The sequence below is a fragment of the Pterocles gutturalis genome, unplaced genomic scaffold (genome assembly GCF_000699245.1).
Source record: "Pterocles gutturalis isolate BGI_N339 unplaced genomic scaffold, ASM69924v1 scaffold2077, whole genome shotgun sequence".
Classification (NCBI taxonomy): Eukaryota; Metazoa; Chordata; class Aves; order Pterocliformes; family Pteroclidae; genus Pterocles; species Pterocles gutturalis.
In genome coordinates, this window is record NW_010107616.1 from 906 (window position 1) to 15,356 (window position 14,451).

The 14,451-nt window shown below is 39.5% G+C and overlaps 1 protein-coding gene across 1 annotated transcript; it reads right to left on the bottom strand.

Annotated features, from left to right (window-relative positions):
- Positions 1–1,021: 1,021 nt before the first annotated feature.
- On the bottom strand, positions 1,022–13,378 carry HMMR (hyaluronan-mediated motility receptor (RHAMM); the record flags this gene model as incomplete). The annotated part of the gene is given in 17 exon segments (XM_010088151.1): positions 1,022–1,041; positions 1,779–1,941; positions 2,486–2,662; positions 2,909–3,002; positions 3,110–3,262; positions 4,769–4,927; positions 5,749–5,865; positions 6,461–6,675; positions 6,991–7,139; positions 7,868–8,046; positions 8,984–9,058; positions 10,185–10,285; positions 10,805–10,891; positions 11,204–11,392; positions 12,125–12,205; positions 13,045–13,121; positions 13,280–13,378. Coding segments are annotated over 17 exon segments (2,135 nt in total), but the record flags the coding sequence as incomplete, so codon positions are not given.
- Between the last annotated feature and the right edge of the window lie 1,073 nt (positions 13,379–14,451).

A 14,451-nucleotide genomic window follows, 5' to 3' on the forward strand; every position in this document is an offset into this window, starting at 1 on the left:
CAGATTCTGGAATCAAAGCATGGCAGTGATCTAGTAATGCAAATACCCAGAGCCTTACCTGCGCCATCTCCACCAGCATTTCAGGCATTGTCCCCAACTACAACAGGAAATTATTGCAGTTCAACCGCGCACTTGTCCCTTTGTCTGCTTGTGCCTGCAGAGAGCACGTGGGCTGGGAGAAGCAATAGCTCCCCTGACCTTTGCAACCAAAACGCTAATCCAAGCCCCGTATCACATGCAGCTCTGAATCTTGTTAAGCTTTGGGTTTATCCCCTGGGGTACCATTTAAGTAGTTCTCTATGAACTTCAATTTTTACTCCGTAACAGCCAGCATGAGCAAGTGCAGCCATTGTGTGTGTAAAATTAATTCAAAGCCCTAGCACCGAGTCTTCTGCCATTTTCCTTTTAGAAGGAACAGGAGGAGGGCTCTAAATACCTCAAGCAGGTTGAGGATTCTAGCAGCTCCTCATTTTAGATTTAACTAAGTACAGCCGAGATCTTGATACCATACAGTGAGATGGGTGATCACAGAAATAATTTATTGATAAATTATATTTTCCCAATTAAAAAGAAGGTATATTCCAGAACATGAAAGGAACTGATCCCGGAAATATGTAATTGAATATAAAATTGTAAACATGGAATATATATAAAAAAAGCATCTCATGAAAACAGATTTTATTGTCACCCTTATTCTCCAGTGCTTATTCACCCTTTCTGAACTTAAGCTACTCTGTCAAGAGCAAACTCAGCAGCTTCTGCATACAAAAAAAGTGTAACAGTGAACACTGGGGAGTTAAGAGCACAACCATGTTACCACGAGTCTGGAGCATACAGTGCCCCGTGGCTAAGAGGATGACCAAGCATAGTTTTTCTAAAAATACGTAATTTTAGATGATTTCACTACTACTCCTACTAATTTGTAGTATATACAGCATCCAGGTTCACCTCCTGCAAGTAGTCTGTTGAAGTCTTCCGTAGTACATGAATTTATGACATGTTTCTTAATACCAAGAAGAAGTTACATTTTGGTTTTGTTACCTGCAATGGAAAAATATTACAAATTTGGAGTTTTCACTGTTGCTCCCACCACATCAAGTAATTATTTGTCTGCTGGGGGAAGAAGGCGCTACACTGCACTGACCAGTCAAGCCAGAACTTCAGACGCCAGAACACACTGTAAAATGAAGGTCTGGTTAACATCTGTACTTCCCCATATTCTCTGCATACACTGCTTCCCTTCATGCACCCCTGTGCTCTTGCTCCACTCCACGTTCATCTGCAGGCCTTCTGCATCTTACCTGTACACCTACAGCAGGATAAGGTCCTGCCAGGTAGCAGCTCAAGAAGCAGGTCTCCAGCCTCCGGCTGAGCCACTGTCACGCCTGCCACCCATGCAGGAGACACTGCCTAGGGCCTGATGGGCTGCAAGGTGTCAGCTGGATGGCAGATAGTAAAATCACAGGTGATACACACAGCAAAACAAAGTTCACATCTTCCAAGACCATGCAAACCAGCTAATTCTCTGTAAACCCACCATCAAACTCTTCTGACCTGACACACCACCTGCTCAGGTCAAGTTCTAAGGAACTGGGCTGGAAAGCACAAAACCAACCGGCACGCTGGCAGTGCCCATCGATGCAGCCTTCCAGCATCTGCTGTGAAACTCACAGGAGAGGCCGTTCGCCTTCCTGCCCCAAATGCAGACTCTGCAAGACTGTCACACCTTTTTTGCCTAAGAGGTATAGAGACATGGCTACATCAATATCTAAGCTTACCTTCTTTAAAAGGAGTTTTTGGAGGAATATTTTCCTTGCTATCGTGCTGGAAACCTTTGGCAGGATCAAAGTGCCTAATGCTCTGAATCGTATATAGTTGTTCCTGAAGATCCCCACTGGTTTGCTTTTCTTTTGCTAGCAATGCACGCAGTTTTGAAACATCCTAAAGAAGATGTAATACTTGGAAGTTAGGCTGAGAACAGAGCAAAAGCCTGCTTCATCATTTACTCAAGCAGCCCTTTTGAGTAATGCTAAACACAAACATACATACAGAATTACAGAATTATTGGTGGTGTTAAAAAACAAGCCCAAACCAAACACACAGGTGTACAGAAACCAGCACCACTGTATAATTGCTGTATAGAAACACTGAGCAGTATTGTAGCCTGAAACTTTCAGGTGCTGCTTTCCGACAAGTTTACTGAGTCTAGAACCTCCAAAAGAGGTCAGAAAAACCAACCAAGCTAAGAGTGGGGGTAGCTGTTTGCACTGGTGACCCCTCTGTATATCATACATTCAGTCACAACTAAAACAGATTCTGTTGCTGCTCCTGGAGGCTGGTGGTTTGTTCTAGTCTAGCTCTTGAAGGGAATCTAAGAACCACAGAAAGCAACTAGGTTGCAGGATTAGGCTATGAATATTCAGGCCAACAGAGGAATCAAGCAAATGAGTACCTTAAAAGATTCCTAACTTGTCATTTCACAAACCTGCTTCAGGTGGGTATTCTCTTCTTTCAACTTCATAACATGCTTGATTTTTTGCTTCTGGTTCTGGTGGCCAAGTAGTTTAGCATACGCATCGCTTAGTTTATTCAGTTCTTCTTGGGCTGCACCATGCTCATTTAAGAGCACGTTCTTCTCTGCTTCATACGCGTCCAGTTGTTGCTGAAATACATATTGAATCTCTTACAAGTCTTTAAATTAAATATGGCTTTTTACTGAACTGAAATCTACAAAGAAAGACTAGTTTGGGAAGGGGAATACCTGGCTCAAGCGATAGTAACTTAGGAAACCATTTCAGGATAAATGCCTTAGAATGGGCAATAGCATGTTTACTTCTCCAAATTAGAACTCCAGTCAACCACACAAGCGTTAACTCAGACACTAATAAACATCTACTTCATAACACACCTGAAAAGGCTTAGTTTTGTTATGTAAATCTTCATATAGTTTACGCCAGGTCTTTACTTCTTCTTTTAAGCTAGTGGTCACATCTTCATGTTTCCTACAAAGCAAGAAGTGGACTCCTGTTACGTTCACTGTTAGCTCTCAGCACTTCTTCACACTAAAAATTGATGCTGTAACGTGACAGTTCAGTTTGAGAAAAGTTACCTTGATCTTTCCATTTCAAGTTTTCTTTTCAGATCTTCAGTTCGCTCTTCGAGCTTTTCCTGAAGTTTAGCCATGTGTGCAAGGCAAGACTCTTTTGTGCTCTCCGCTTCTGCTTCTTTCAGTGCAAGCTTTGTCTGGACTTCTAAAAGCATCCTGCGGAAAATATCATCCATCCTTAATAAACCCTTAATTTTTTTTTGTTTTTTTACACTACTCTAAATCTGAAAACACAAATAACCACGACTGAAGAGCTGTTAGTAGGTGGAGTGAAATAAAGGTTTGCACAAACAGTGCTACAAGAGAACAACAATAGAGAAAGCAATCAAGCTCAAGGGGTACAGTATTTTTAACTTCTCCTTTGAGGAAGCAAGCAGTGCTTTTGAAGCAAGGAAAGATTGTGTTTCTTATTCATGACAGTATAATGCCAGCAGCTTTTAGTGGAAGACACTTTAGTAGTCAGACTTTAATAACCAAGGTTTGCTCAAGCACAAACTAGTCAAGATTGTTCAGTGTGGATGTACTCAAGGGTTCAAAAACTCTACACCTCCCTCTCCAGCCTCAGCTGTTTGTTATGTCACCTTGGTAGAGACTAAGAACCCTTCCCCTGCCACACTCAACCAGCAAATCCAACAGGAAAGAATTCTTCAGCTGTTTTTCTTTTACCAGCTCTAACAGAAACTGGACACAATATTACGCAGGAGAGTAGGAAAGACAGGGCAGTATCTTACGTAGCACAGATGTTTTAAAATAAGCTGGTAAGCTAAGATTTTTCCAAAGGAGAATCACAATATACTGGCAAGAGGTGAATGACAGGAGAAGCATTACAAACACTTACAGAAGCATTTTATAAATCAAAGAGAGAGTTGGGAAGATTAGAAATGCCCCATTCAGTTTGGCCAAAATGGCATTTTCATGCAGTTAAGTCATTTATCCACATGCAACAGTTAAAAAAAGATCAGAGCATAGTTGCCCAATACAGGTGATTGTACACAGTGACCTTTTAAAACAAAACTGCCCCACTTCATCAAATAGTCAGTGACTTGCCCACAGCAAGGGACTTTCTCACGCTCTGCAGAGCGAGCTGGAAGAACATAGGCCACAAAGCGGCTGTGAGACAGTCAGAGAAACATGTCCCCTGCTAGTGACCCAAGACAACTCTTGGGTGATACTAATAAGCTGCGCTGTAGTGCCATGTATCAGGCAGAGAGAGGACCTCTGGTTACCTCTCTGAAGTGATCGTTAACTGGCATCTGCTTGTGAACAGAGTTTGAGGTGACATGTTATTCAGAGTGGCAAAGGGTGAGCTCTGCATCAAGTATTTGTTTGTCTGCCCCAGGGATCTTATCTGTGGAGCAGTCACTGTAACTGCTATTTCTGACAAAGACAAGATTCCAGCATATTTCACTGCATAATTTTCCTTTTCCTGTATGTTCCACATAAAGGAAGAAGTCAAAGCAATTGAGTGAGCAGACCAGCTTTCTAATGCATATGAAATCAATTTTGTCTACCAATATTTTCAACCCTCTGCACTGGGAAAAGGAAGAAACTTAAGCTTACACCAAATAGTGATTTCATTTGGTAAAATACTGTATTAAGTTCTAGTTCAGAAGGCAAGCCTTAGCTGGCATTCTTTAGTTTACAGAAAAGTCTGCCTAGTACCTTGCACATTCTTCTTTTGCTTTGTTTTTCGTATTCTCTGCTTCCTGAAGCAGCTGTAGATTAACTTGGCCTATTTTTTTTAGGTCGGCAACTTCTTCTTGCAGTGAGGTGTTCTCCAGCTTAAGACTGCTTATTTCTTCAGCTACTGTCTTCTTGTAACTGGTATTCCAATGCAAATAAGAAAAATCATGTTACTTTACACAAAATACCGATTGACATGTTCAGGACTTACTAGGGCAATACAAGCTCATGCTAACGACTACAAGAGATTTTATAATCTAGATATATGGCCGTGTTCTGGCACTGATAAATCCTAAGTTTAAGAAAACCCCACATTTCCAGAAAACCAGAAGCAGTAACACTACAACAGATTCTGCAATACAAGTATTTTTACATGTTGGTAGACATTCTAAAACACCAAAGACCTACTACATCTGAAGCTTGTTTTAAACACCAAAAGACCTATATCTGAAGTTGGCATTAGCAAATATCCCACTGGATCCTTCATGGGTGCCTTGCATCCTTATCAATAACAGTATCACTATTTAAATACTTCCACAACCTTAACAATTTGAAAGGAAAGATCCGCAAGAACTGTAGGAAAATAATCTTGATTGAGTGCAAGTTTTAAGCCTAAACTGTCTTTTTGCAAGAGATTTTATCGCAAAGAGAACACCATGACTACTTCTAACTCTCATCAAGATTCAAGAGAACCTGAGTAATGTAATTGGTTACACTTTGGAAGAAGAAGCATCCAGTTTCCTGAACTAGATACCAAACATGTCGTTACACTTTATTAGTACCCAAAAGGAATAAATTCATCTCTTAATGCCATCATATACTCCACGACAAAAACCTCTGCTCTAGTACAGTACCAACACTCATATACAGCATTAAGTACCAAGTCACATGAATAAACAGCCTATTTTTTGTCATCTTAGATATCATCCCTGTCCTAGATCTTCATGAAACTTAAATACCTTTCAAACTCAGCAACAGTCTCTCCAAGTTTACGCAATGTATTGCTATGTTCTTCTTGGATTTGCAAAACAGCATTGCTGCGCATTTCATTGATTTGCTCCAACTCAGCATTCTTCCTAAAATAAAAAAAATCAGCATTCCACTTAAGTATGTCTGAACACATTACCAAATGCTCTTATCAGCTACAGAAGGCTTGCAGTGTCAGCAATGCATTGTGACAAACCAGTAACTTCTGTCACAACTTCTCATGTATTGAAGCACCATTTTAATAGTAGATTTAACTAAGCATTTCCCCCTCCCCTTATTTTCGAAAATAGCTACAGAGTAGATCAAACACCTAACGCTAAACTTTCAATATATGCAAGGAATAAACAACTTGCTTGAGAAATCTTTCACAGTCATTGCCCTCTCCAGGCAAGAAACATCCCATATGACATGCACTTAGCTTACCCTTCACAGAAGCATCATATTATTGCAGTACTAGCATTTCAAGCAAGTCTCAGCATACTAATTAAAGTTTTGAAGACAATATAAAACTAATTTAAGTCACTCAGGTGGATGAGGTATAACCATTATCAATAATCAACAACCAGCAAGAAATAAATTTAGGTCTGTTGAGGTCCCTAAAACCTGAATTTAGCTCAAAAGCTTTGCTTATGTTACTTTTTTTCCTTTTCCAAGTTTTAGAATCCAAAAGTTTATTTGACAAACCCTTTCAACTTTACTTCCATCTGCCCAAGTTCAAGAGCTTGAGATTTGATTTCTTGTTCCAACCGCTTCACCAACTTCTCAGCTTTCTTCTCCTTAGCATGTAATTTATTCAGCTCATTCATTGTGTCATTCAGCTCCTCTTGAAGAAGATGTCTTTCACTTGTTACCTCGTCTTTCAACTGTAGTAACTCCTGGTGCATTGATGCCGATGACTCCTGCAGGCCAGAATATCACAGATTTTGAAACCTACCCGTACTTTGCTAGATATTAAAGACTAGTTTGCAATGTTCGAACTTGAAACACAAGAATAAGGTCAAATGTACAGGAAGAACCAAAGCATCCATCGTACAGCTATTCTTCTTAGAGATATTGGACCACAGACAGTTTCTGCTGGTCAGCACCCACCAGTACATTCCACAGATGAGACTATCATTAACAGAGCAGTCTCATGTATAACCAGCACCAGAACCTTTAGTGCCAGTCAGTGGGATTAGAGTCTATTTTTAGAATAATTTGTAGTCTATATTTACCTTCTCTTGCTGCAGCTGAGAGACCATCTCCTCATGTTTCTGAAGCAGTTTTTGGTGTGCTTGTTCTTCTAAGACAATTTTTTTCTTCAGGTCTCCTATTTCAGCATTCATAATCAGGAATTTTCTTCTGCTCTCAGACAACTCTTTCTCTGCATAGAAGAAGTGTCAGAATAACACAAACTCCCTTCTCCCTCTTCAAAGAGCATCTATTCTTCATAGAACTTCCATCCTAGCTTTATAGTTAGCTAGGCAAAGAAAAAAAAACCCCAAAGCTACACCTTTAGCACATCCGGAAACTCCTCAAAATTGTCTGAAAGTAGACCACTTGAAAAATAATTTTAACATGGATCAAGCAATTAGCCTTTATTAAAGCAGCCGTATGGCTGAGGAAAAACAATGAAGTGATTTCCCCAAAGCTTCTTCCACAGAATACTAGCACATGCAAGCCAACTGGTACACAGAGAACTGAGTACCAGTCTCAGGCTGCAAAGTTGATGGTTCTGGAGAAGATGGGGTGGGAAGGAAAAGAAGAAAGATTCCTAGACACATTCCCAATACTTCAATGAACTTGTGCATAAGCTGCTAACAGTGGATTGAGACAACATCATACTGTTTTCTTAGTGAAGAGTAAGGAACCAGTCATTTGTGTTCAGCTTTCAGACTAAAGCCATTTCTACTACGTAAACAATTTTCATTTCTATATTATCTACCTTAATAACCCTCCACCATAATGTAAATTTAGAGTAAGCACACCATACTCAAGGTAGTTTTCATATTGTTAGAAATATGCCTGTTCCCAGCTGGCGCTCAGAGACATGACTTTTAACCAGTCTGAACTGACATTTTAGAACAAACCTATACAAGCACTAACAATTACCTTTTTCTTGCTGCAGCAATTCACACCTTTCAGTCAGTTCTTCTATAATTTTAAATGATTCTTCCTCTTTTGTTTTGAGGGTATCCATCAGGATCTCGATTTCTTGGTCTTTCTTCATCAGTGTCTCCTCCATCTGGGCAACATCTAGTTTGTATTTCTCAACTGTTTCTGCAACACCACTGTAGGCAAAAAGTTCAGGTATTTGTTACAACTGATTTTTTTTTTTTTTGCAGGCTTACACATTGCCTGCTTTCCCAGACACAAGTTTTTGCACATTAAGACAGGTTAATTTAAATTAAAAGCAATTGATTTCAGCATTGATGTTTTGTTTTAAAAGAAACTTACATAATTACACGAACACAATATATTGGCTTGATTAAAACAGAACTAGCCACTATAATAGATTTTTAAGGTGACTACTCCATCCAGGTTTTTTAAAAGGCTGCTGTGACAGATAATAAGCAAAACCTTGGGTTATATAGCAGTTAATAAGGAATCTCTTAATGCGTACATTGACAGGGGGGAGAAGGGTGAAGAGCAAACTATTCAAATGTAAATACTTAGGTAATTTCACCATGTTCTGAGACAGGAACACATGACCATGAAGACTGGTCAGAGTTTCAGTTGGTTACAAAGCACAGGCTTAGTAATTTTTAGAATCAGACTGATGCTCATACGTACATAATTCATCACAACTTTTAAATGCAAATCGGACTATCTTACATTTCACCAGAAGCCAAGATTGAGGGTTTTTTGCCCTACTGCACATTGTTTTACAAACAAAAGCTAAAAGACATTACTGTCAGTACCTTAGAGGAAAAGGATTTAGCTTGATTTATGTATAAATAACTCAGGCTAAAAACAGGATTTCAGGTCCCCGATACAAAATTCCTCCATAGTATTGCTTAGCCCAGAAAAGCAGAGACATTTAGAAAGATAATGAAAATAATCTTACGACTCCTTTCCATTGTGTGGAAAAATTATTTATTTTCTCCCTCTATCTTAATAGCATTAAATAGAACTGTTGCCAAGTTTCTACTTCACCAGTTGTAAATGACGCTTAGATTTACTGCCTTTTAACTTAGCCAGTCCAACTCACGAACAATTTGTTGTTACCTGAGCTCCGTGATATATTCCAGGAGTTTTTCTGTGTCAGACTTCTCTTCCACTTTCTCTCTCTCAGTAGCAGACCTAAAACCAGGAAGTTTTCATCAGAGCTACTTGTTTACAGATTAGCAAGCAGAAATAAACCAGTGAATCATGACTTAGTAGCAATACATACTTCTCAGAATGCAGTTTGGATGAGAAGGGGGTATTGGCTCTGAGAGGTGATTCTACCCTTTTTTCATAACTGTTCCAGAGAGTCTAGTCATCTGTAGTAAAGATGCTGAGCCATCAGAACAGGTGCATTAGCTAGACAAATTATCATTTCCTCCCTTTGAAATGCACTACCTGCATTATTAGCTCTGTGTATTTTACCTCCAAGATAAGTAGAAAAATTCTGCTCATATTTGAGCATTTGGACATTAGGTACAGAAAGCATAAGGAAAAATTGACAAAATTGACATAGAATATACCTTAAGTTCAACTTTCTTATGCTGCCATCCTCAGAAATAGCCTATGTTAGCACATTGTTCCTGTGTGGCAAATGACACTGGGCAGAACAGAAAGTGCTGGTCTGGAACTCCCTACATAGAGCTCCTTCAGCCAGGACGCTTGGCAGCTGCCTTTCTCCAGGGAACGTGGCTACTATGCAACAACTTTGAAGGCACAACAACTGCTCTTCAGTACTTACCTGGAGAACACACAGGTGTTCGCTGAATCTGTGTAAAACGCCTGCCTACTGAGTTGAGATCCTAACTCCTGGTCCAATGCTTTTTCATTCTTACTTATTTCTAACTTGGTAGTCTAAGGGGCCAGACACCAAAGTATCGCATCTATAGGAATGTCTTGCTCCAAGAAGAATGACAATTCCTTTCTCAAAATACATGTCTTCCCCACCCCAGAGCCAAGAAAAACTCCACCCTTACCACACTGGAAGACAAAGGGTTGAGATGATGTGGTTTGTCTTTTGGAAAAAGGTTGGATACACTAGAGGAACAACATTTTGTATGTTCATTTTCTAAGAATACAGCAGACCCGAAAACTTAATTCCATCAAATTTATTACAGGTCACAAATACTAATAATTTCTTTTCCTTCTCTGTAGGACAACAGCCTGTATTTCCCCTAAACTACGTGCTCTCTACGGTTTAAGCATGGAAGCACAGCTAGATAATTTTATGTCATCTAAGTAAAAGTCCTTTCTTACTACTTACAGTTTTTCTTCTAACTGTGCTACTTCTCCTTTTGAATGCTCAAGATTCCTTTGCACTTCTGGCAGCTTCATTTCCATGTCTTCCTGCTTTGCAAGTGCAGCCTTAAAACAAAAACAAATAGTACCACCAAAATGAGATGTCATTAAAAAAAAGAATTGTCTAAGAGGCAATGGTAGACTGAAATTAATTCATACCTACAACTTAATGTTAGTGCTTGCTACTACACCACATGTGATTCAAAGTAACCCTTTGTAAAGACATTAGCCATTTGTTAAAATAACAACCACTACCACCCAAAAAACGCAAACACAAGCATAAGAGCTTCAATTATACTTCAGACCACGGATTTTCAAATAAATTAATATTCGGACCAACAAACTGATATTGTAACACAGGTATTTCTAGGCTTCCTTAGTTGAAGTCAGATTTACTCTGCACATCAACAGAAAAAAATCAAGAACATTTGTCATTTGGTCTTTATTTTGACTCTACAGAAAGCACAAGAAGCTACTGAGTTGAGAACAGAAACAAAACGTGCTTTGCACTTCTCTTGTAAGCCCTTTGTTGTCTGTTCCTGAGCAGCTCAGAGTTACAATCCTGTACGGTGCAAATGGTCGTACCTTTTCCTTACCATCCCTCTTGTTTCTGAGCTTCATTAATTCCTGGCATAGGCTGCTCATCTTCTTCTCAACACCATCTTCAGACAGCTTATTAGAGATGAATATAAAACCATTAAGCATAACACCTTCATATGAATTACTCTTCACAAAAGCTTTTAAAAATATTCCCCTCCCACCCACTACACTGATCTCTGCCCACCCTTGCGAGGGCTGTTAGCAAGTCCCACCCTGCCCTTAGAAGCACACAAGATCCCGAACCAAACACACTCTACCCCTGCCCCCACGAAGGGGAAGGGGGAACATGAAAACAAGTGCTGATCAGCAACTAAATTTTCCTCTTGCCCAGGGAGCTTAATAACAGCAAATACAATGCAAATACGTGCTTATTTGTCCAAATACCTTTGACTTCAGTAGTTCATTGATCCTTGTTACTTCCAGAATCTGTTTTTTTAGACAAGCAACATTTGCCAAAAGAGATGTTTTCTCCCGAACTGAAGACTTGAACTTTGCTTCCATCTTAGCAAAAGCCTCCTCCAGAGCCTCAAGTTTTTTACTCTGCTCTCCATACTCTCTCACTAATGCACGAATCTAAAACAGAAGAGGTATTTTGCTTTATTTCCTGACATTATTCTCCTTAAATGACATCATTAGCTTATGCTCACAGTTTTCTTGGAGAGGCTAAGTATCCATACTGTATTAACTTTCATTCAGAATATCCATCTTCAACTCTGTTACTCACAAGAACGGAGGTAACAGAATTGCCAACCTTCTCTATTATTATACACTATAGAATTGCACTCCTAGCATTTCATCTGACTTATTTTATTTTAGTGAGCAAGTACACTATGTTCAAGTTAGAGTAGTCTTAGCTTCAACTTTCAACAGAAGCCAACTCTCCTCTTTGGCTGTGGAATAGAAAGACAGAATGCGACATTTGAGACACAAGGCCATAGATTAGTAAACAGAAATGTACTAGTAAGGAAAAGCTAGCTCCCTATAAACTTGAAAGTTATGACAATTAAACAAAAATCTCAGCAAATAATTGTTAAATAAAACAGAACTTTTTTTTGGAATAGAGAATGTAAGACTTGGTTTTCCCCTTTTCCTAAAAAAGAAAACCCCCAAACTGGCTGCATAGTTGTTCACAATCCATAGGAATTAATTATTAGCTATATAATAATCTATTAGCACACCCAATGTTTTCTACATACCATAATATTTGATAATCTCTGCTCTGCACAGAGATACTTGTAGGCTAATTTCACCAGCTTGTGTTTTTGAAACAGATTACACGATTGCACTCACATAATGTATTCATACCTCTTTCTCCAGTGTATTCCGTTTCTTTTTCTCCTTCATAAGGGTAAGATCTTTTTTAGGCTTCAGAGTCTGTTTAGATGGCTTTTGAAAACAGATGTAGAAATACTTAAATATTGCAAGTATTAAAACTAATCTCTAGGTCCATTTGTATACTAGCTTAACAACACAGTTAAATATTAGATGCATTCATATAGATAACACTACTAACGATATACACTTACACACAACATAAAGAGCAAGCAACCCTCCCACACATAGGGCAGACACGTATGAGGTTAGGATGGGTTTTACCGTTGTACTTTCTCATAAGCATTACTCTGAATGGATAGCTCACAACCATTGTGACAGGAAGATTAAGAAAGTTTGAGATATTAGCAGCCCCTGAACTCTTCATCTCTTAACCACAGGTTGGTTTGCACAATTCTGTCCTACATGATGAGTACTAATAAACTCAACTAGTAAGCCAGGGTTATAATTTAACTTGTTAACCTATGCATCTTCAAATCGGTACCATCGCACACTGCACTGAGAACCTGGATATACAGTATCATCCCCTTTTTGTTTCTTTTACCACTAGGTTTCTGTCCACCTTAACAACACAAACACAAAAAGGATCATCTTTAAAAGCAGTAGCCACACCGTAACTACATGGTGAGCCTGAGGCAAAAAACCCAACATTGTAACACCAAAGACAACAAGCCCCTCTGTAGACCCAAGTAATCAGAAGGTGATTCCCAAAGATGCTGCAATTTCAATTAGCTTTTCCTTCTTAGTTACTAAGGAGTACAGGCACAATAACGTTTCATGGTTTACTCGGGTAGGTCAACAGTTGTCGTCCAAAGGGTCTACATGAATTGATTAGCCACAGTAAGCTTTAGCTGGAATCTAACAGTGCTACAGACACCACAGAAGAGTCTTACTGTTGTTCCAAGAGCTGCGAGTCTCCTTCCAGCTACAGGGGTAGGTGCATTCTTCTCATTGTTCACATTTGTCTCACCTGCAGAAGAATGCAGAAAAGAAGGTAGGCCATGAACCCCTGCAACAGAAAATAATTTCTAGACAAGAACAGAGCAGTAACAGCATGTAAGCACTAACAACTGTAGCATTCAAAAATATTCTATCATTGTGTTCTGTGCAGCTTTTAGGACTACTCACTCTTCTGTTTCCTAACCCCTTGACGTGTCTCACAAGACAGAAAACTTCTCAATGCATCTGGAGATTTAACACCATAGGATCCTCACAGGGGGGTACATACTAGACAAAAGATTTTCAGAACAGTGGAGAACTATTAAGGTAAATTATAGAGTTCTCAACTTCAGTGAGTTGAGTCCGGTAATATGTCTAATTTAAATTTGCTTAGGAAAAGAAAAAAAAAAAGAACAACTGAACTCCCAGGTCTCCTCATCTACCCCACATAAATATACAGCACCACAGGGGAGGAAGAGATTGGTTTAATTACACCACTAATAAAATTAATAACTATAAATTACCTATACAATATTGCAAGGCATCTTCTTAGTTATAACAGTGCATTAACTTCCAAAAAGCAAAAACCCCAAATGGTTAGAGGATCTTAATGCTCACTGGTGAAAAGCCGGTCTAACCTGTCACAAGATAAAAAGCAAGCTTAACTTTTTTTTTTTTAGACAACTTCCAGTTTAGAAGAGACTACTTAGAAGTTATCAAACTTCTCCTCCAAAGAACTAAGTTACGTAAACTAACAAAAAAGTTAAAAGTTTTTTTTTTTGTTTTTTTTTTTTTTAGAAACGAAACAACTCTAAGGAAAACAGCAGACAGAAACAAGATAGCTACAAACTCTCCATACACTGACCATTACAGTCAGGACTTATCAAGCCCAATAACTGCTCATCTACTAGCTTCAGCTTCCTGCAAATGAGCACAGCCTCCTTTAACATGAGAGCAGGCAGCAGGGGCAGAGAGGCGCTCAGGTGCAGCCAAGAACGCACAGCGAGGAGCTTCCACGGCAGGAAACGTTCCCCGCAGCAGCACCCCAGGGTGACGCGTTTCTCTTGTCGTTTACAGCACGGTATCGGGCAGCCAGCAAATCTCTGTTGGACACTGTTCTGTTTACTACAGATATATACATATGCTCACGCCTATGTTCGGTAGCCGTTTACCTACGACCAGGATTCGACCTCAAGTCAAATTTTTTATTTTTTTCCTCAAAAAGTAAACCAAGCGACAAGGGCTCAGGCAAGAGGCCCTCGCACACCGTTACGGGCGGCTCCCCTCGAGGGGAGCACAGGCAGAAGGACGGGAACACGCTGAGCTAAGCCCCAGCCGGCCCCTTCCCTCAGGCACGGCCA